This window comes from Muntiacus reevesi, chromosome 2 (assembly GCF_963930625.1).
Source record: "Muntiacus reevesi chromosome 2, mMunRee1.1, whole genome shotgun sequence".
NCBI lineage: Eukaryota > Metazoa > Chordata > Mammalia > Artiodactyla > Cervidae > Muntiacus > Muntiacus reevesi.
This window is the reverse complement of record NC_089250.1, coordinates 83953422-83977656: the sequence shown is the minus strand read 5'-3', so window position 1 is coordinate 83977656 and position 24235 is coordinate 83953422. Positions and strand designations below refer to the sequence as shown.

General features: G+C 39.0%; 1 protein-coding gene across 1 annotated transcript in view; it reads left to right on the top strand.

The window, feature by feature from the left end:
- The window catches only part of RYR2 (ryanodine receptor 2), an 813831-nt gene that overhangs the window by 469636 nt on the left and 319960 nt on the right, over window positions 1-24235 (top strand). Inside the window, exons 25-26 of the mRNA XM_065922240.1 lie at window positions 11291-11374; window positions 23837-23996. Coding sequence (XP_065778312.1) covers window positions 11291-11374; window positions 23837-23996 — 244 coding nt within the window. The remainder of the gene's footprint in view (window positions 1-11290; window positions 11375-23836; window positions 23997-24235) is intronic.

Here is a 24235-nt window from a genome sequence, read left to right as displayed (position 1 = left end):
CCTTGGGCTTTTTATTAATAGCATCAGTTTAAAATGAGGATCATAGTATATCTGCTAAAATAGTATATCTGCTTAGTGAAATTGTAGTAAAGCTTAAATGACACACAGCTGATAGAGCCTCTAGCACCATCATGTCTAACAGAAGAAGCACTCTATAACGTTTAGGTGTTTTTTCTTTTTTATATATACTATGGGGGAGATTAGCAACTTTACTCACCAAATCCTGAGGTGTGCCAAGTAACAAATAAGCGAACGATTATTTCAGAATATTCCTTATTTTGGATTTGTGGTGATTTCATGTGAATATGATTTTTTTGTTGTTGCACTTATGTGACTTTTGTCATGTAAATTGTTGACAAAGATAGCTAACTTCCAGATTTGAGTGGTCATCTGTACGTTGTATAGCACTGCAGAAATTCTGACATCCTCTTTCAAAGCAGCACTGTACTACCCTAGCCTAAGCTGCCTTTTTAAAAATTGAGGTATAATTGATGCACAATGTTGTATTAGTTTCAGGAGTACAGCACAGTGATTCAGTTATCTACACACACACACACACACATACATAGTCTTTTTCAGATTTTTTTTCGCATATAGGTTACTGTAAAATATTAAGTATAGTTCCCTGTGCTATACAGTAGGTCCTTATTGGTTATCTGTTTTGTATGTATTAGTGTGATACATGAATCCCAGCCTCCTAATTTATCCCTCCCCCCTTTCCCTTTTGCTAACCATAAGTTTGTTTTCCATGTCTGTGGGTCTGTTTCTCTGTGTCATATTTTAGATTCCACATATCAGTAATATCATAAGGTAGTTGTCTTCTCTTTCTGACTTATTTCACTTAGTATGATAATCTCTAGGTCCATCTGTGGTGCTGCAAATAGCTTATTTCATCCTTTTTTTATTGCTGAGTAATTGTTCCAGTGCATGTGTATGTGTGTGTGTGTGTGTGTGTGTATCACACACACACACACACACACACACACACACATATATATCTCACATCTTCTCTATCCATTCATCTGTTAATGTACATTTAGGTTGCTTCCATGTCTTTAGCCTAAGCTACCTCTATGCCCCACCTGAAGCTATAAAACTATCCTGACAGTTACAGTTGAAATATTAACCTGGCTCTTCTGTTACCCATTTTGCCTTCTGTAGCCTGCTGAACTTTTTCCAAATATTTAGGTTATACCATTCTCCCTATTTGAATTCCTTCTCATTGCTCCTGAGATAAAGGCAATACCCTAATTTGCTTAATGGTCCTTCAAGGTCCTTCCCTTCTAGCCAGCATCATCTTATAGGAGGCTGCTTTTATTTTCCCTTGCTTGACATCACACTAGCCTTTGTTTTGCCTGTTTGCATGTCCCTTTCCCCTTTGTGTCCACTTTCTGTAATGCTCTCCTCCAGGCCCTATTCTTATCGTTTAGATCTCCGGTCACTTCAGGCAGCATTTGCTGAGCTGCTTGACTCAATAAAGCCCCCTTTGATAGGCACTCAGCCCTTTTGTATCTCTCAGCATAGAATCTTTCTATGTATAATCACAGGATGGCCACTGTACTCCACCAGACCTCTTATGTAAGTTTGTTTGTTTCTTAAATTTTTTTATTCATTCATTTATTTAATTGGCCGAGTCGGGTCTTAGTAGTTGCAGCATCCACAATCTTGGTTGCATCTTGCAGATCTTTCATTGTGGTGTGAGGGCTCTGTAGTTACAGCATAAGGTCTTGCTTGCTTTGAGGCATGTGGAATCTTAGTTCCCTCATCAGGGCTCAAACCCATGTCCCCTTGCATTGCAAGGCAGATTTTTAACCACTGGATAATCAGGGAAGTCCCAGACCTAAGTTTCTTGAGGGCAGGCATCTCAGTTGATTTTAGTCACCATCATTTGAACTTTACACAGAGCTCGGTAATGCTTGTCAAATGAATGAAGCAACAAATAAGCAATAAAACTCAGTCTCTAGGCAGGCTTTTGTATACCAAATGCTTATCAGAGAAACGGGGTGCCTTCTGTTCTCTCTGTGGCTTTGTGCCAGTCTGTCTCTTCTTGTCGGTGACCTTACAGTTGAAGTAATAAAATGCCACATGAACCAATTATTGCCACTTAATCTTATAGTCAAGATGTACTGAATGCATATGTAAGTTACAGTGGGACACAGAGGAATCAGATGGGAGCTGACCCCTAGCACATCTTTTCCACTTCCTCTACTCTGTTCTTGTCTGTTAGCCTCTGCACAAGCTTCATGGCCCATACTGCTCTCTCCCAATCTTCTGCAGACCGTAAAACCATTTGAAGTGCGTGAATTGAGCAGTGTTAAGTCAAATAAAATTGTCTTAATAAAGATTACATAAAGACCATCTATATGTCTTTCTTGGAGAAATGTCTACTTAGGTCTTCCACCCATTTTTTGATTGGGTTGTTTGTTTCTTTGATATTGAACTTCATGAGCTGTTTGTGCATTTTAAAGACTGATCCCTTGTTAGTTGCTTCATTTGCAAATATTTGCTCCCATTCTGAGGGTTGTCTTTCAATTCATTTATGGTTTTCTTTGCTGTGCAAAAACTTTTAAGTTTAATGTTCTGTGGTGACCCAGATGGATTGAATGAATGGGGATTATGTGGGAGGGAGACCCAAGAGGGAGGGGAAATATGTATACATAGAGCTGATTCAGTTTGTTGTACAGCCGAAACTAACACAGCATTGTAAAGTGACTATACCCCAATTTTTAAAAAAGATAATGTAAACACAAAAGAGTTCTTGTTCAAAGAACTTGATGTGGTTAATAGTATTAAATAGATTTCTTAAAATATTCATTGTTCTCATTCAAAAATCTCCTTGGATTAGACATAAAGTGCTTAGCTATAGTATCAGAAATATCTGTAAAAGAAAACAAAACCAATACTTTGGATCTCATTGAAAGTATAATCTTTTGTACTACAAAAGAAACCATGTAGAAAATGAAGACATAGGGTACAGAGTGGGAGAAAATATTTATAAATCATGTAAGTTTACATTTGTAGGATTTGTGGTAAATCATACATGTGCCAATAAAGAACTTGTACACAGAATATATAGGTAACTCTTACAACTACATAATAAGAATACATACAGCCCAGTTAAAAATGGGCAAAACATTTGAGAACATATTTTAATAAAGATATGTAAATGCCTAATACACACATGAAAAGATGCTCAACATCATTAGTCATTATGAAAATACAAATTAAATCATAATGAGATACAGCCACACATACTAGAATGGTCATAATCAAAATGACAGATATACTCAGTATTGTTGCAAATGTAGAAAAACACTGAAATCTACATGTATTACAGGAGGGTATGTAAAATGGCCCTGACACGTGGTGGTTCCTTAAAAGGTTAAACATAAATTTATGATAGTGGGAGAAATAACCTCAGAATGAACATTCATGTACAAGTGTTTGTGTCAACATAGGCTTTTATTTCTCTTGTGTATTGTGTATTCTGAACCTCAATAACCTCAGAAATGTGGATGACACCACCCTTATGGCAGAAAGTGAAGAGGAATTAAAGAGCCTCTTGATGAGGGTGAAAGAGGAGAGTGAAAAAGCTGGCTTAAAACTTAACATTCAAGAAACTAAGATCATGGCATCTGGTTCCATGAGTTCATGGTAAATAGATGGGGAGACAGTGGAAACAGTGACAGACTAGGGGACAACAGAGGACGAGATGGCCGGATGGCATCACTGACTCAGTGGACCTGAGTTTGCACAAACTCTGGGAGATGGTGAAGGACCGGGAAGTCTGATGTGCTGTAGTCCATGGGTTCGCCAAGACTCGGACGTGTGACTGAGTGATTGAACAACAGCATAGCAATTCCCTTCCTACGCAGGAGAGAGACCTACACAGGAGAGATACCTAGGCAGGAGAACTACCTACGCAGGAGAGATGTCTACGCAGGAGAGATGCCTAGGCAGGAGAACTGCCTACACAGGAGAACTGCCTACACAGGAGAGATGCCTACGCAGCAGAGATGCCTGCGCAGGAGAGATGCCTACGCAGGAGAGAGACCTACGCAGGAGAGATGCCTAGGCAGGAGAGATGCCTAGGCAGGAGAACTGCCTACACAGGAGAGATGCCTACGCAGGAGAGAGACCTACACAGGAGAGATGCCTACACAGGAGAACTGCCTACACAGGAGAGATGCCTACGCAGCAGAGATGCCTGCGCAGGAGAGATGCCTACGCAGGAGAGAGACCTACGCAGGAGAGATGCCTAGGCAGGAGAGATGCCTAGGCAGGAGAACTGCCTACACAGGAGAGATGCCTACGCAGCAGAGATGCCTGCGCAGGAGAGATGCCTACACAGGAGAGATACCTATGCAATAGAGATACCTATACAAGAGAAATAAAAGCCTGTGTTGACACAAACACTTGTACATGAATGTTCATCAAAGCGTGTTCATAGAATCATCACACATAACAGTCCCAAACTGGAAACTGCAAATTTCAATAAACTGATGAATAAAGAAAATGTGACACATACAATGCAATACTATTGAATAATAAAAAGAAATATACTATTAATATACACTACAACATGGATAAACCTGAAAGACATTATGCTTAGTCAAAGAAGCCTGACATGAAAGATTTAATATTATTCTATCTATATGAAATATCCAGAAAAGGAAATTCTATAGAGACAGAAAACAGATTAATGATTGCTTGGAGTGGGAATGATGAATGACTGCAAACAGGCTTGGAGAATCTGATGGTGTAATGGAAATATTCTAAAACTGGATTGTAGTGATGGTCATTCAATGATAGTCATTACCCTTACTTAATGTATTAGGCAGGGCTCTCTATGTTCTAATCAGATTTCTTGGTAGGCCTGCACTTGGAAGTTTAGTAACCTAGATTTGAGATAGATCTCAATATTATTGTCATCCTTGATTTCCCTAAGAGCTGGTTTAATATCCTGCTTGACCCATTAATAGCCCTATATATTTGTCACCACAAGCAAGACACTGCTTTATAATTAACTTTTGTCTTAGTCCTCACTGGTCTATTAGCTTATCCCAGAACTTAGCACGGGACCTGGCACACATTGGAATTCAAAAGATACTTACCGAATAGATAAATGAATGGAAGATGATGGCAGGGAACTTTCTGTTCCTTGGGCAGTGTTTGAACAAGCATAACCTGTGTTTGTTCTGAGTCAAATTTCTATTTTCCTATTGCTGATCTATCTCATTTTAATTTGCACATTCTTTTTTTAAAAAATAATTTCATTTATTTATTTTTGGCGGTGCTGTGTCTTCGTTGTTGCGTGGACTTTCTCTAACTGTGGTGTTCGGGCTTCTCATTGAGGTGGCTTCTCTTGTTGTGGAGCACGAACCCTAGGCACACAGGCTTCGCAGTCACGGTTCCTGGACTCTAGGGTGCAGGCTTAGTGGTTGTGGTGCCATAGGTTTAGTTGCCTTGCAGCATGTAGGATCTTCCTGGATCAGGGATTAAACCTGTGTCTCCTGCATTAGCAGGCAGGTTCTTTACCACTGAGCCACCAGGGAAGCCCCTTGTTTGGTACGTGTTTTAACTAACTGCACAGCTTCAGTTAGTTCCTGCTCTTGCAGTTTAATAGTCAATCTCACTTATGTCGTATATAATCTAAAATTTAACAATAACAGGATGTTTAAATGTGTGTATCTATATCTATCTCCAGATTGTCACTTTTTTAAATGTTAAGGAGGGTAACTGTAAATGGATTTTAGATACTTGACCTTTCCTTTTGGAACTGACCAGACATTAGAAATTGTCATCCAAAAAGTTTATGCCATTGCATCTTATTCTATTGAAGTAGGTGGAACCACTCATTATCAGGAATACTAAAGGATATTGTTCTGCCCAAGTCTGGGGACTTTTAAAGTTGAACTCTAAGTGTGAATGATGATGATCTTTCTTGGGAAAATCAACAAAAGGTCACTCATTAAAGGGAGTTAAAAAACAATAGGGAGTGTCTAAACAATGGAAAAACTGTTATTGGCAAATTGGAATCCCAGTGTATTATGTAAAAAGGAGATTTTTCTAGACTGGAAAGTCCAGAAAAGGATTTAAAAACATAAGGGGACTTAAGTATATCAGAAAAGTAGCATTTCAAATCAGTGGTAAAAATGAATCGTTCATCTGTACCATTTTTCTAGATTCCATATATATGCATTAATATATTTGTTTTTCTCTTTCTGACGTATGTCACTCTGTATGACAGTCCATCCGTGTCTCTGCAAATGGCACAGTTTCATTCCTTTTTTATGGCTGAGTAATTTCCCTGTATGTATCATATCTTCTTTATCCCTTCCTCTGTTGATGGGCCTTTAGGTTGCTTTGGTGTGCTGGCTATTATAAGTAGTGCTACAGTGAACTTTGGGGTGCATGTGTCTTTTGCAATTAAGGTTTTCTCTGGGTATATGCTTAGGAGTGGGATTGCTGGGTCATATGGAAGTTCTATTTTACTTTTTTAAAGAAACCTCCATACTATTCTCCATAGTGGCCAAAATGAGAAGGAAATCCAATAAAGCGGGGTTATGCATATACATATAGCTGATGCATTTTGCTGTATGGCAGGAGCTAACACGTAAAACAGCTGTATGCCAATAAATTTTTAAACTTATTATTCGGTAAATATGTTATGGATAACTGAGTATCCATCAGGGAAATAAAGTTAAACACTTAATCTTAATACATATGGCCTCCCTGACTCTTGTTTAAAAAGCATGGATATTTCCTTGAAACAATTTAACAAATGGGAAATTTCTTTCTGGTGGTGATTCAGTAACTCAGTCGTGTTGGACTCTTTGTGACCTAATAGACTGTAGCCTGCCAGGCTTCTCTGTCCATGAGATTTCCCAGGCAAGAATACTGGAGTGGGTTGCCACTTCCTTCTCCAGGAGGTATTTCTGACCCAGGAATCGAACCCAGGTCTCCTGCATTGCAGGCAGATTCTTGCATTGCAGGTGGTTACTTTACTAACTGAGCTACCAGGGAAGCCCAATCTCTATGTATTATATAAAACCCAGAAGCCATTTTTATAAAAAAACAGAACGATTCAATCGTGTAAAAGCAAAATGAAATCACAACAAATTGAAAACTCTACATAGAACACCATAAAGAAAGTAAAAAGACAAATCACAAACTGGAGAAAATATTTGTAACTTATATCTTGTGTATTTGAAGAGATTATAAACTGCAACAATAAAGCCCAAATCAAACAGAAAAGTGAACAAGGAATATTTTCATAGAAGAAAGTGAAAAGTTGTTGCTGCACGATAAGACGCCAGGATTCTTGGCCTCTGGAGGAGACAAGGCTGGATGACTCAGAGCTTTTGTGTAGTAAAGTTTTATTAAAGTATAAAGGAGATAGAGAAAGCTTCTGACGTAGGCATCAGAAGTGGGCAGAAAGAGTACCCCCTGCTAGTCTTCAGCTGGATGTTATATAGTCACTAGCAGTCTGTTAATGAAAAGAAAGGAATGTCTTAAAACTCAGAATGGCACCAGGCCCCTCATCCATAAATTGCATTTTGTGATAATCTTGGCACCAGCTGATTCATCCCAGGCCATAAAACGATTGACTTGAATCTTGTAGAAGGGCAGATTACCATACAAATAGTTTCGTTTACATAGATTAGGGGAACAATATCTGAGTATAACATACTGGTTTGTCAAGTAGGTTCTAAGCCTTTGGCAGAACTGACTTGAAGACAGAGTCTGGGATAAATGCATAGCACATTAACATAACTTAAGACAAGCATTTCCATAAGAAAAATGTATTGGTTAACTCGAGGTTTGAGAATAGTTACCTTCAGGTGAAACCAGGTGTCGTGGCAACACAGTATTTTAAGAGAAACCTCCTGTTAAATTTGTAAAGAGAAGGAAAAAAATCTCTAGTTTGTTTCCTCCTGAAAATGTCTGACACTTGCAGCCTATTTCCTCCCTTTGGAGACCCCTGGCCTTCCTGTCTGTTACCCTCTCAAAAGGATGTACAGATGCCAGTGAGGCAGAAAAAAGATGCTCAAATGCAATTGTGTTAAGAAAAATGCAAATTAAAACTATAAATGAGATCTCATTAGGATATTAATGGACAACTCTGTTGGAACAGGCATGGGAAATAGGCAGTGTCATCCTTTGCTTATGGGAATATAAATGATCACCAGCTTTAAAGACATTTTGGCAATATTTGTCAAACATTGAAATGTATATCCCCTGTGATCCAGTAATTGTGTGTCTAGGAATTTATCCTACAGATGAAGGTTACATTTCAGTTCAGATTAGTCGCTCAGTTGTGTCCAGCTCTTTGCGACCCCATGGACTGCAGCATGCCAGGTCTCCCTGTCCATCACCAACTGCTGGAGTTTACTCAGACTCATGTCCGTTGAGTAGGTGGTGCCATCCAATGATCTCATCCTCTGTCATCCCCTTCTCCTGTCTTCAATCTTTCCCAGTATCAGGGTCTTTTCAAATGAGTCAGTTCTTCGCATCAGGTGGCCAAAGTATTGGAGTTTTAGCTTCAGCATCAGTCCTTCTAATGAATATTCAGGACTGATTTCCTTTAGGATGAACTGGTTTGATCTCCTTGCAGTTCAAGGGACTCTCAAGAGTCTTCTCCAACACCACAGTTCAAAAGTATCAATTCTTCGGCACTCATTTTTCTTTATAGCCCAACTCTCACATCCATACATGACTACTGGAAAAACCATAGCTTTGACTAGTTAGATAGACCTTTGTTGGCAAACTAATGTCGCTGCTTTTTAATATGCTGTCTAGGTCCTTCATAAGTTTTCTGCCAAGGAGCAAGCATTTTCTAATTTCATGACTGCAGTCACCATCTGGAGTGATTTTGGAAATCAAAAAATTAAAATCTGTCACTGTTTCCATTGTTTCCCCGTCTATTTGCCATGAAGTGATAGGACCAGATGCCACAATCTCAGTTTTCTGAATATTGAGTTTTAAGCCAACTTTTTCACTCTCCTCTTTCACTTTCATCAAGAGGCTTTTTAGTACCTCTTCACTTTCTGCCATAAGGGTGGTGTCATCTGCATGTCTGTGGTTATTGATATTTCTCCTGACAATCTTGATTCCAGCTTGTGCTTCCTCCAGCCCAGCGTTTCTCATGATGTACTCTGCATATGAGTTAAATAAACAGGGTGACAATACACAGCCTTGACGTACTCCTTTCCCAATTTGGAACCAGTCTGTTGTTCCCTGTCCATTTCTAACTTTCTTCCTGACCTGCATACAGATTTCTCAAGAGGCAGGTCAGGTGGTCTGGTATTCCCATCTCTTGAAGAATTTCCCACAGTTTGTTGTGATCCACACAGTCAAAGGCTTTGGCATAGTCAATGAAGAAGAAGTAGATGTTTTTCTGGAACTCTGTTGCTTTTACATTGATCAAATGAATGTTGGCAATTTGATCTCTGGTTCCTCTGCCTTTTCTAAATCCATCTTGAACATCTGGAAGTATACGGCTCATGTACTGTTGAAGCCTGGCTTTCAGAATTTTGAGCATTACTTTACTAGCATGTGAAATGAGTATAATTGTCCGGTAGTTTGAGCATTAACTTTCTTTGAGATTGGAATGAAAGCTGACCTTTTCCAGTCCTGTGGCCACTGCTCAGTCTTCCAAATTTGTTGTCATATTGAGTGCATCACTTTCACAGCGTCATCTTATAGGATTGGAAATAGCTCAACTGGAATTCTGTCACCTCCACTAGCTTTGTTCATAGTGATGCTTCCTAAGGTCCACTTGACTTCACATTCCAGGATGTCTGGCTCTAGGTGAGTGATCACACCATCATGATTGTCTGGGTCATGAAGATCTTTTTTGTACACTTCTTCTGTGTATTCTTGTCACCTCTTCTTGCCATATCTTCTGCTTCTGTTAGGTGCATACCATATCTGTCCTTATTGTGCCCATCTTTGCATGAAATGTTCCCTTGGTATCTTTAATTTTCTTGAAGAGATCTCTAGTCTTTCCCATTCTATTGTTTCCATTTCTTTGCATTGATCACTGAGGAAGACTTTCTTCCATGCTCTTCCTCCTTGCTCTTTTTGGAACTCTGCATTTCAAATGGGTATGTCTTTCCTTTTCTCCTTTGGCTTTTGCTTCTCTTCTTTTCTTTTCACAGCTATTTGTAAGGCCTCCTCAGACAACCATTTTTCTTTTTTGCGTTTCTTTTTCTTGGGGAAGTTCTTGATCCCTCCCTCCTGTACAATCTGCATGAGTCTCCTTCCATAGTTCTTCAGGTACTCTGTCTATCAGATCTAATCCCTTGAATCTATTTCTCACGTCCACTGTATAATCGTAAGGGATTTGATTTAGGTCATACCTGAATGGTCTAGTGGTTTTCCTTACTTTATTCAATTTAAGTCTGAATTTTCCAATAAGGAGTTCATGATCTGAGCCACAGTCAGCTCCCGGTCTTGGTTTTGCTGACTGTATAGAGCTTCTCTATCTTTGGCTGCAAAGAATATAATCAATCTGATTTTGATATTGACCATCTGGTGATGTCCATGTGCAGAGTCTTCTCTTGTGTTGTTGGAAGAGGGTGTTTGCTATGAACAGTGTATTCTCTTGGCAAAACTCTATTATCCTTTGGCCTGCTTCATTCTGTACTCCATTCTATAGGTTACAGTACATACAGTTCAATGTATGAGGTTATTCATTGCAGCATTGTTTGTAATTACAAAAATTGTGAACAGAAAATTGGATTAAACACTGTGACATATCCAGTGAATGGAACACTTCAGAACTCTTGAAAAATAAACCAGCTGTATATGAAGGATAGTGAATCAAAGTCATATTGTGTATCAAAGTTTTATTGTGAAGTCAAGATAGCAAATTGTGGAAAACTGTCTCTTGCAGCTAATCATTGAGTAGAAGGAAAGCCACAACATGCATCAAACACACACACACAAATCTGCTTTAGAATATGCATAGATTCTAGCAGTACATCCAAGAATTAGTAACAACCAGTTCCTTTAGGGAAAGGAACAGAAGTTGGAGAGTCAGGATTGGAAAGAGATTTTTCAATGTTTTCCTTTTTGTGTTTGAAACGTTCAATTTTCAAATGTCCTACTCATTACTCAGTAGTAAATAATTTACAAGTAAGTAAGCTTTCCTTTTGCTCCAAAGCAAAAGACCTCTCTGCATTTAAGGTGGACTGTTGTACCTCATTCCCAGCTGCTATTATATTGGATTATTGTGGACATAGGGAAGGGATTATTGCAACTTATGTTTGGTTTTGTTTTCCAGGACGTTGTTGGCTTTAGGATGTCATGTGGGTATATCAGATGAACATGCTGAAGAAAAGGTGAAAAAAATGAAGCTGCCAAAGAAGTAAGTTGAATGTCTAAGCAATGTTAAATGGTCCATGCATTACTTGAGTGTTACTGCACCTTCATAACTCTCAATGGATTCCTAGATTCCTTGCCTACACATAAGCTATAAAATTCAGATTCAGGATTTAAACATGCTGCATTAATATAGGGGCCACATCAAGTTTATGGTGGTGGGTTGAAGCTTCCATCACAGTGCCCTAAGGAGAAGTAGGCTCACAAAATATTTGGTAGTGTGTTATGAGTAGGTTATTTTCCTTGTGTGTGTGTGTGTGTGTGTGTGTGTGAGAGAGCACGTGTCCACATCCTTATTGCATGTGGTTTCCCACTTTTCACCAGAAAATATATCATTTTATTTATTTTCACAAAGAAAATCTATTTTAGGAGGTGTTATGAAGTCAGTGTTATCACTCCCACTTTAAGATGAGAAAACTGAGCCATGGGATGCTCTGGGAGTTATTTTGCCTACTGTATTGCAACCTCTGTGACCTTGTTTTAACTTCTTAAAACTTCAGCTTTCTTACCCACTCACAGGTATTAATAAGGGAAGTTTTAGGGATTAAATAAGTTAAGTGCTTAATGAATTGTAGCTGTTTCATTTTATTACTTTTTTGTTAAGTATTCAAAGCACTCTTTTGGGGCCTGTATGTTGTAAATAGCATGCCTGGAAGTTTACCAAGTACTATCATGGAGATTGAAATAACATACACATGAGTGAGTGAGTGCAAGTCGCTCAGTCATGTCTGACTCTTTGCAGCCCCATAGACTATACAGTCCATGGACTTCTCCGGGCCAGAATACTGAAGCGGGTAGCCTTTCCCTTCTCCAGGGGATCTTCACAACCCAGGAGTCGAAGCCAGGTCTCCCGCATTGCAGGTGGATTCTTTACCCGCTGAGCCAGAAGGGAAACCCAAAGTATACATAGCTATTCCATAATTTTCTTTAGTCACCCCAGATAAAATTAAAGTAGAAATAGCATGCTTGCCATGCAAATTATAGCAGATCCTTTAGGCCAACAAACATTTTTACTCAGTTCCTCCATTTAAAAAATGGTATTAAAAACACATTGTACAAAGTTGTATAAAGTATAGGACTAATTTTTGAGACCAAAACCATATACAGTAAGTCCTGCACATATAAACCTTCAAGTTGCAAACTTCCAAAGATGCAGATGTGCATCTAGTTCCAACAAGGAACCAGGACCTGTGCCATCAAATGTCAGGCATTAGTGAAATTGCAGCATGCCCTCCCCCTGTCTCCTGTTGCTAACAGTCCTTCAGCTGTACTGTCTCCTGCCCCTTCTCCCTCCTCTAGTCCGTAATTCTTGCCTGTTCACTCGATGCCAGCCCCTGTATGCCCACTGTTGCACTACTACACTTTTCAAGGTACTATGCATGCTTGATTGCTAAGTCGCTTCAGTCGTGTCCAACTCGTTATGACTCTGGGAGCCGTGGTCTGCCGGGCTCCTCTGTCCATGGGATTCTCCAGGCAGCAATACTTGAGTGGGTTGCCATGCCCTTCTCTAGGGGATCTTCCTGACCCAGGGATCAAACCTATGTTTCATGTCTCCTGCATTGGTAGGCAGGTTCTTTACCACTAGCGCCACCTGGGAAGCCCTCAAGGTACTGTACTGTAAGATTAAAAAATCTTTTCTTTATTTTTTGTGTTTGTTTTTCATGTATTATTTGTGTGAAAATATTATAAACCTATTACAGTACAATACCATATAGCAGTTGTGTTAGTTAGATACCTGGGCTTTTTTGGACTTACAGACTCACTCATAATAGAACTCATTTGTATGTAGGGGGCCTATTGTATAAAAGGAAACAAACAGAAACACTGTAACTAAAGTATTCAATGCATCTAGTGAAGAATGTAACAGATAGCATCTGTAACAGAGCAGACCAAGTAGAAGAGTAAATGACCTGGAGGATAAGAATAAAGAAATGATCCAGTTACCAGAGGAGGGGACACTTCAGATTAAAAGAGTGATGAAGGCCTATAAAAACTATCATATTCTACCAGAAACACAAATATCTGAATAATTGGGTTTCAGGATAGGAGAGGGAGAAGGAGACAGGGAATTCATTTAAAGAAACTATATTTGAGAGCATCTCAGGCTTGGGGAAAGACTTAGACATACAAGTCCATAAAGCTAAAAGAATGCCCTTTTATCTCAAGTAAAAAGACCTCTCCAAGATGCGTTACAGTGAAACTGTCAAAAATCAATGAGAAAGAAATCATCCTACATAAACTAGGGGGAAAGAAAGTAACCTACAAAGTGATCTCATTAAGCTATTAGTTGATTTCTCAACAGAAACTCTATGGTACGGGAGAGGATGAAATGACACATTCAGAGTGTTGAGAGATAAAAATTACCAGCCAAGAATGTTTTATGCAACAAAGTTGCCTTACAGATCTCAAGGAAACATAAAGGCTGTCCCAGGCAAAAGCTGAGGGAGTTCACCACCAAGAGCCCTGACTTGCAGGAAATGTTGAAAGGAATTCTTCAAGGTGAAATGAAAAGACGCTGATCAGGAACAAGACAACATAACAAAAATACACAGTACACTGGTGTTAGAGAAACAAAGACAGTCTGACGCAGAGAAGTATTAGGGTGGTGTATCAACCCCTTCACTGTAGTACAAAAGTTAAAGGAAGAAAATAGTAAAAGAATTATGTGTGCCTAGTCTCTCAGTCTTGTACGTCTCTTGTGGCCCCATAGACTGTAGCCTGCCAGGCTCCTCTGTCCATGGGATTCTCCAGGCCAGAATATTGGAGTGGGTTGCCATTTCCTTCTCCAGGGGATCTTCTTGACCCAGGGATCGAACCCAGGTCTCCTGCATTGCAGTCAGACTCTTTACTGACTGAGCTACAAGGGAAGCCCATAAAAAGAATTATAAATGCTATAAATATAAATTATTAATGAATGCAGGACATAAAAAGAAGTAAATTTTATCATCAGTAATATAAAAGAGAGGAGAAAAAGTTGGATCCTTTATAGGTTTGCAAAGGTGATAAGACTAAAATGGACTGTTTTATCTGTGTGATATTTTATGTAATTTGCAAGGTTACCACAAAAGAAAAACCTAGAATGGACTCAACAAAACCAAGAAAGAGAAAACAAAGCATATCAACATGGAAAATAATTTATGGATATAGACATAGACAGAGGGAAAAAGAAACAATGGAAATAAAAAGTAACCAGAGAGCAATTAATAAGATGGTGTTAGTATGCCTTTGCATGTCAGTAATTACTCTAAATGTAAATGGATTAAATTCACCATTCAAACAGTATAGAGCAGTTGGATGGATAAAAAAACAGACCTAACTATACACTGCCTACAGGAGATCCATTTCAGATTTAAGAACAGTGGAGATTCAAACGGTAGTTAGAATGATGTGCTTCATTCCATTTTTTAAAATAGGCAACCTGAGTGTTAGTTATTTTCCCTGATAATACAGATCATCTCTCTGAAAATCTGTGAGGACTTTTATAGAATATGTGATTCATTGTAGTTCTGTTTTGCTTCTTCTCCCTCTTTCTCCTCACCCTCCTCTCTAAACAAACCAGCGGGCAACTGAAAAGTGTAGCACATTATTGTCTATTCTTAATTTTGTAAATCTTCCCACATGTGTTATAAAATTAAACTCTTGACCCACTGCAGAGTTTGATGAGCAGAGTCCAATTGCTGAAGGAATAAAGTAAAATACAACTGAAAAGGAACACATTCCTAGATATTGTGGTTCACAATATCTTATATCCCTGAGTAATGAGAATTTTTTTAAATCTAAAAGTTTAAATGAAAATGCAGTTCTTATCTGAATATCAATGCCTGTTATTCACACTTTTTGTTAGCACTTATCTGCTGTTAAGTCAACCCCAAATGTAGTAGGTCAGAAACTGGTTGCTTTATATATCACTGGGAAGTAAGAGATAGTGCTGAGTTATGAAAAAGTGTATTAGAATTATTTGAGAAGTATTTACGACTCGTGCTAAATTCCCTCCCTCCTGCACCACAGTCTTTCCCTGCTGCTGTAAAACCACTATCGTGATGTCAAGTTGAGGTGTAACTGGTATCTCTCAGGCATATTGGGGCAGATACAAGGTTAAAAATGATATTCTCAGTGTTCATATATGTGTATAAATTTAAATGACTTTCAGAAATTAATGCTTAGATGGATCCAGAATATTCAGACCCATATTTATACAATGCATATAGACACAAGCCCACACACAAAATACAGTGTCTATAAATATTTACCTAAATGAAAAATAGTGTTACAAATGCAACTGGATTTTTTCCCCATAAATATGAGGCCCTGTGATTGTGAAGAAAGAAATATTTATATACTCTTTTTATGTGTAGTGAGTAAATTTCACAGACCACAAATTTTAAAATGTGCCAACATGTACTGTTGTTCATTTGTTCTCATTGGACTTAATTTCCTGTTTAAACCCAATGGGCCTTGCAGCCAGAATGCAGCTTGTTAGTGACAACCCATTCCTAGTCTTTTCACTGCAAACTCAGTTGAAATCGCAGTTTTCTGTTTATTCTCACCTATGTGTTTTGATTTCAAAGGTCATCTTCTGAAAGCCGTCTTTCTCTGCCTCCTTAAAATTGCAGCCTATTTAAAACTGTGCTTTCTCTCCTGTCCCCTTTCCTACTTGATTTTTTTCTGATAGTATTTAAATATCATCTAACATACTATTATGTTTGTTTTACTTACTACCTTAGTCCTCATCTAAACATAATTACCTATAAAAATAGGTTGTTTATCCATGTTATTCAATGATGTATCATTAGTTCCCAGAACAGGGCCTGAAACATTCGAGCGGAGGATAAATATTTGAATTAAGTTCAAATTCAAAGTTTACCCCCTTCTTACTCCCAGGGCTATGTATCTTTGGGACACTCACCTGATTGGGGAGGAAACATTGGGTCCTTGGACATTCTCATTTGAGTTTGCTGTCAGGAACTGAATTACATCAAAGAAAGCCAGAGCCATACAGAAGTTAAAGGAATAATGGCAAATTTTATTCCAGAACTATTACAATAGGGGAAGAGAAACCTCAGTAGTCATACACTGGGTTGGCCAAAAAATTCGGGTTTTTCCGTGAGATATTATGGAAAAACTCGAATGAATTTTTGGCAGTCCCAATACAACAAGGACAAGTGGGAATTTGTAGACAGGACCAGTGTTAGGGGTCAGTGGGTGGAAAATTACTAAGAGGAAACATCAAGGGAAAAGGGGATTCTGGTAAAGCAAAGTTTGTAGGATTGTTGCTAATGGCAGATCAGAGTGATAGGATGTCAAAGGTGGGGGATGAGGAATGTGATCGGATATCATGAGTGGGGGATTTCCACCAAGCTGACCTAAGCAGGAGTCTTGCTAAAACTGGACTAAGCAAAACAAGGTCAAAGTCTATGGTCAGAAGCCAGGTCAGAAAGAGGATTCGGAGGCGCTTGAGTCAGGTTGGTCAAAGGAGATTCTTTATTAATTGTCTGCATTTATCTCTTCTGACATCTTACTGATTTTGAGTGGCCTTTGCCTGCAGCTGCTTGAAGCAATATTTTGGTTTCCCAGCCAGAGATTAACGTCAGGTCTCAGTGGTGAGAGCACTGAATTCTAGCCACCAAACCAGTGACCAGTGTGACAGGGTCCCTGACCCATCAGCTTTGTTGAAATGAACTACCACAAAGAGACAGAAAGTAGTGAAACAAAGTGTCTATTAGGAGAAAAAAGGTACATGTGAATATACTCACAGGACAGATTCAGAGAGAGACTCGTGCCCCCTGATCACTTTTATGGAGCATTTCTTCTGGGTTTCCTCTAGACTGTCCTCTTGCTTGCCTAGCTCTGGGTCCATCTGTAGTATTTCTCAGGATCCTCCCATGTGTCTGTGTGCTCATCTCTCAGCCAAGATGGATTCTAGTGGGTAGGTTAACATCACTGCCTACGTGGTGATAGCCCTTCCTTTTTGATCTTCAAGGAGCCCTTCTGTGCATATATAGTTGGGAAGCTGTCCTTGACTTTGAGAGTGAGGAAACTGTAGTCTCTTTATCTTTTATCTGGACAGGGCTTAGCACCTCCAAATATCCTCCTGCTGTTGTCCTCATCTTGGAGTATCTGTCCATGGGGGATAAACTCCAGCTACTCAGCCTGGGGTCCGTCTGTCTCCTGCCTCATTTGGGGATGCACGTTTTCCTGACTGATCTTTGGACCACACACTGGATCTTTCTTCCTCACCTCTTTTGAGTCCTCAAGGTCTTTGCTGTTCTTTCACCTCCACTCAGGCCTCGTTTGGAGGTTGGAAACCTAGGAATACTGTCTTCAGCAGCTTGAGGACTTTAGTCTTTAGGCAGAGAGAGGGAGGAAGGTTGCCTGGCACCCTAGTCTTGGCTTGGTGCCAGATCTGTTCTCCTGAATCTGCTGCACAAGGGTTTGGGTGTGGGAGATTCTAGAAACTGGCCATTCTCCTGCATCTAATCTGGTAAGTAAGCCAGAAGCTGTCTTGACTGTGGGATCTGTCTGGTCTCCCTCTGGGCAAGAGGATAGAGAACACTGAATTCCTCTAATTCTCTCCTCTAGACTCTGAAACCTTCATCCAGCACATCAGGTCCTTGCTCTTTTAATATTCAAAAGTAGAGCTATTCATATCAGAAGGTCTTTCTCTAAATACTGTTGTCTCTGCTATGACTTTTCAAAGCCTATTCTAAAAATCCAAAAGCCAAGAATGGCTTTTTTGGTCTTTCTTGAAATGATCTTCTCTTGATTTGTTTCAAAGGGGCTATGAAGAAGAACTTGGAGTGAAAAAGGGATTAAAGATGGTGGAGGCACAGGGCATGTCATATTATGTGTTTATTTAAAAGCAAAATGGGGATCTCCCTGGTGGTCCAAGGGCTAAGCTCTGAGCTCTCAATTCAGGGAGCCTGGGTTCAATTCCTGGTCAGGGAAATAGATCCCACATGCTGCAACTGAGACCCAATGCAGCCAAGTCAGTTCAGTTCAGTCGCTCAGCTGTGTCTGAGTCTTTGCGACCCCATGGACTGCAGCATAACAGCCTTCCCTGTCCATTACCAACTCCCAGAGCTTGCTCAAACTCAGGTCCATCAAGTTGGTGATGCCATCCAACCATCTCATCCTCTGTCATCCCCTTCTTCTCCTGCCCCCAATCTCTCCCAGCATCAGGGTCTTTTCCAATGAGTCAGTTCTTTGTATCATGTGGCCAAGGTATTAGAGCTTTAGCTTCAGCATCAGTCCTTCCAATGAATATTCAGGGTTGATTTCCTTAAGGATTGACTGGTTGGATCTCCTTGCAGTCCAAGGGACTCTCAAGAGTCTTCTCCAACACCACAGTTCAAAAGAATCAATTCTTCAGCACACAGCCTTCTTTATGGTCTAGCTCTCACATCCATACATAACTACTGGAAAAATCATAGCTTTGACTAGAGGGGCCTTTGTAATGTCAAAGTAATGTCTCTGCTTTTTAATATGCTGTCTAGATTTGTCATAGCTTTTCTTCAAAAGGATCAAGCTTCTTTTAATTTCATGGCTGCAGTCACCATCTGCATTGATTTTGGAGCCTGAGAAAATAAAGTCTGTCATTGTTTCCATTTAGTGACAGCCAAATAAATAAGTAAATAAATGAGTTTTTAAAATACATGTAAAGAGAAGAAGTGAAGGAGTAGAAGAAACAGATTCCTTCTAATTTCCCTAAAGTAGTAGAAGAAGCAGATTCCTTCTAATTTCTCAACTGAAATTATTCTTCTGTATTTGTTTTCTGGAGGCTTTTTTTTTTTTTTTTTAATATTCTCTGTCTCCTTTCTTTGAGAATGTCAACCCAGCACCATTTTTAGTAGCTGTGCTTCTAGCAAAACTTGTTCTGAGTATCTGTGGTGTGCAGTCATCTGAGATTTTCCCATTTGTTCCAAGGTACTTGGAGGACTGATTTGGTTTTGAAATTTACAGCTAACATCCACTGAACTTGGACATAATCTTTTCATGTTTACTGTGCATCTTTCACAATGTAATGACTTCCAAGCTTCATTTACTCTGATTCATACTAAACAAGTAAGCTTGAGAGGTGGGAGAGGCAGGAAAAACAGAAAAGACTTATCCTTCATGTTTTGGTATTCTGCCACGTTTTTGTTGCACTACTTTAATTGGCCCTTTAGTGACATTATACTGAACACTTTTTAGAAAAAACTCACTTACAATTCCTGCTTGGGGAAGGAATGTGGGTCAGGTGGGAATGAAGCACAGAATTGAACTGCCGCTTCGTATGACAGTTCACCCCTGGGGCCAAGCATTATAGGTTGTTTGCTTACATCTTTGGTAATTCAATGCAAATGAAACTGGCGGTTTCTCAGTCCTCCCCCCACCAGCCCTGCCCCCCTCACCGGGCAAAGAAGTTTTTTAAAAGAAATTTTGCTGTAAGGAAACTGATGCTCAGAGAGTTTTATGTGATTTGTTAATTTCACTTTCAAAAAAAATATTTATTAGGTATTACATCAAATAAAACTAACAGCTAGTAACTACAAAAGAACTTTGACACTTTGAAAATGACTATATTGAATGTATTTGTTTAGTACCATATATATTCCTCATAACCTAAATTTGCAAAATGATTGATGGTACTGCATCTTAGAGTATGAAAGTAAAGGAAGTTAAAAACTACACCTACTGGACAAATACATGACCGAAGAAAGAGATCTATTGACTGATTCTGGGAGAATTTTCCCTGAAAGCCTGACAAGGTAGAATGTACCACATAGATGTCTTTAGTATGAGCTAAGCATGTTTTCTATTAGTGTAATTACTAATGACATGCCTTTTCCCTAGTATTTGGGCTACAAAATCCCATTTCCGAAGAATTTTAGCAATCTTTCCTTTATTTCTTTTAAATTTCTGGAAATCAATCTGAAACTTTACTTGGAATTATTTAGCTTCCAAGATTCACTTCGATTGCATTTTACTCAAAAGCTTCATTCTTTGTCCTTTTCCAACCACAAAAAGAAAATAGTTTCTATTAGTAGTTGGTTGATCTTTATGTACCTAGTTAGATTGTATTAATAAGATGAAATGGGCATGATTTGCTAAAGTACACTTATGTACTTTTAAAAATCTCATTTTGGTATAGTGATTTTGATTCTTTGTTATGTCCTGTGAATGATTTTGTAAGTCATATAAAAGCATTCATGATGTTACCATTTTTAACATACTGAGGTTGAAGTCTTAATTTCAAAGATATTTGTATTTATTTACACTGTAAAAGATGAAGTACAACAGTGTGGAAATAAGGTTCAGGTGAAATGGGAATTAATAACTTCAATTTGAATGGGATTATTCACCATTTAAAAGTACTACTTGGAACTTTAAATTCTTTCTTACACTAGACTATGAGGGAAAGCTGGTAGAATGAATTGTAGTCTACATCTGAAAATGAATGTGAATTAATTATTGGGTCATTTCAAATCAATAGATGCAAATGAATCTCCGTAGGCTTTCATTGTGATTGGAATCTAAAGCAACTCTAATAGATAATGTATACAGTGAGAGAAAAATTTAGAAAGTAAAGAGAAATGCTTATGCCAGAATTATGGCATGTACATATAGTATATGTCATACTACTCTACAGAAATACAGTAGATTGTGTAGTTCTACTATAGACTAATAGAATTTATCGGTAAGTTTTTGTAGAAAATACCCTTCAAAAATTCCTCTCCCTTTGACATTGCTGACAAGTCTACTATTAGAATTGATCACAAGAGAAGTATCTTTCCTCTTTTTAGAAAACATATATCACTCACTAAAGTGGCATAGGCTGTAATCAATTCTTCACAGAGTACCTTCAAAACTTGAGCCTGTCTGTTACAGCTAGGAAGGATCAGGACCACGGGAAAATTAGAGAAGAAAGAGAATTATGTGCTGGGTGATATTGGGGAAATTCAGGAGCAAGGGGTGAGGAACAGAGGTGGGAAGGGGTTGAGTACAAAAGACCAAGTTCTTTATCATTGCCCCCAACTCTTCGTCCAGCAAATAATGTTAAACTTGGAAATTAGATGATGCTGGGCTTGATCACCTCTTGGTGCATTTGAAATGTATTGAGTGCTTTCTTTAAGAAAATATTTTCCAAGTGAGAACTTGAATATAGACTGTGCTTACAGTTGACAGATATGTCGATTTAAACATACAGATTCTATAAAAGGCAGTGATTTGTATGAGTGATTCAGAAGTCCCGTGTGGCTTCTTTATAGAAAAATAAAATGTATTGTTAATGATTTAAAACAGAACAAAATTTCATGTCAGTAAATTCAACTGTGGACGTAAATGAAGTGACATAAGGTAGTAATTAGCCACAATTTTTGCAATTGCCAGACCAATCTGATCTGCGTAAACGAAACAAAACGTTCTTTAAGACTGCTGCCTATAGATAAATCATTTATAAAATGCAAGATGTCTTATAACGAAGTAGAAGTTCAGTGAAGTATAATGAAGTATAATGAAGTTATTTAAGGTAAAGTCAACTTTATTCAACCTTAAATTATTTATTTCTGTCATACACAGATTCAATCAGCAGATTTTTATTGAATATCCACCACATATCAGGCACTATCTTAGGTTTTCTCCCTGTTATTAAGGAGCTTACCTTTTAATTTGGCTAGCCACAAGCCAGAATAATTAGAAGAATAACGATTACTTATAGTTTTATCTTAGACCATTTTCTCATGGTCTGGTTTTTTTTTTTTTTTTTTTTTTACTTAGCGTAATCATCTGGCAAATTTTGTTTACTTTGTTTGCACCAAAGGAGAATCTTTGAGATGAAGATGCTTATCTCTTTATATTCATTTTGTACATAAAGTGAGTCCTTTTGAAGACTATAGATCGAAAGGCTGTTCTCTGCCAGGCACTCTTCTAAGTATAATGATAATTAGAAAAATGGATCAGAAGCAGATCCTGACCCCAAGGCACAGTTGATGGAAGGGGACGGAACAGTGACAGAGAATGAAAGAGAACCAGCTGTACAGTAGGCTTTGTGCCAGTCTCTCTAATAGATGAGACGGATGTCTCTGTGTGTGTGTGTGTGTGTGTGTATGTGTGTGTGCGTGTAGCAGTCATACCGCCCTAATAAATGTGTGTGCAAAATTTTATATTTTCTTTCTTTTTAAAATTTTATTTGTTTGTTTATTTATTTTTGGCTACATGGGCTCAAGGGCACATGGGCTTCAGTAGTTGGGGCTCGCAGGCTCTAAAGCATGGGCTCAGTAGCTGTGGCAAACGGGCTTAGTTGCCCTGCAACATGTGGGGTCCTCTCAGAACAGGGATGGGACCTGTGTCTGTTGCATTGGCAGGCGAATTCTTAACCACTGGACCATGAAAAGTCTGAAAATTTTTATATTTTCAATTTTCTATTTCTCCCCCCAAATTAATAATTATACTGGTCTTGATACCTTTCTTCTCTAGCTCAAGGTGTAGAAATAGCCTCTGGTAAGCATTCCCTAAAATCCAGGCCTTAATCATATTTTAGATGATTACATGCCTGGTATTTTCTAGTCTCTGTCTTATCTAGAGGCTTCCTAAATTATGTAACTTGGAATGGCAATAGAAAAATAAAGTATGAATGTGTTAGAATTCCCCTGTAGAATAATGAACAGCTTGTGTCTGAAAGGATACACAGATTTCTGAAATAAATATTACATGAATATAACATGTAAATGTTGAAGAAAACTGAGGACTTAACAGAAAGAGAAATTCATTAACTATTTTAATTACTGATACTTTGGTTATGCTATACGAAAGCATCAACGTTTGGGACACAAACAATGATAAATGCTTCTCAAATTTGAGAGAGAGGTGTTGCTTCCTTTCTGTTTTAGTGATGTAAAAGTGAAAACATAAAGATCAGGTGGCTTTTCGACCGGATGAGTTTTTAGTTTAAGTGAAAGGGGTCCGTAACTGCTGACCAGGCACATCGCCACGGGTCACCACTGTGGGCTGGGCTGTGCTTGGTCACTGAGTCATGTCTGACTCTTTGCGACCCCATGGACTGTAGCCCTCCAGGTTCCGCTGCCCATGGGATTCTCCAGGCAAGAATACTGGGGTGGGTTGCCATGCCCTCCTCCAGGGGATCATGCCAACACAGGGATCGAACCCCAGTCTCCCACATTCCCACATTGCAAGCGGATTCTTTACCAGCTGAGCCACCAGAGACGCCCAAGAATACTGGAGTGGGTAGCCTGTCCCTTCTCCAGGAGATCTTCCCAACCCAGGAATTGAACTGGGGTCTCCTGCATTGCAGGTGGATTCTTTACCAGCTGAGCTACCAGGGAAGCCCACTGTGGTCTATGGAACAATAAAAATTAGAAACAATTGAAGTTAAAAGATTAATATAGGAATTTCTCAACCTTGATTTTTTTTGGACAGGCCTATTGTCTATGTCTTTGGCTTTGCTTTGTAGTTACCAACTGACAAGTGGATACAAACCTGCCCCAATGGACCTGAGCTTTATCAAACTCACCCCATCTCAAGAGGCTATGGTGGACAAGCTGGCGGAAAATGCTCATAACGTGTGGGCTCGGGATCGGATTCGACAGGGCTGGACCTACGGCATCCAACAGGTATGTGGGACCTTAGTTCTACAGCACATGCTCTGAAATTGTCCTAAGTGGGGACTAGTATACTTTGTAACAGAGAGATTAAATAATGACTATATTGAAACTCACATCATATAGATGTCTTTAATGCACATATGCACTGAAGCACTTGTTTGTTGCTGGACGCAGGACGTCAGTCCTCAAGCCTGGTTTTTATCATGAGGCTCCCAGTGAACGTTTCCAGACCACTGATTTATAACGTC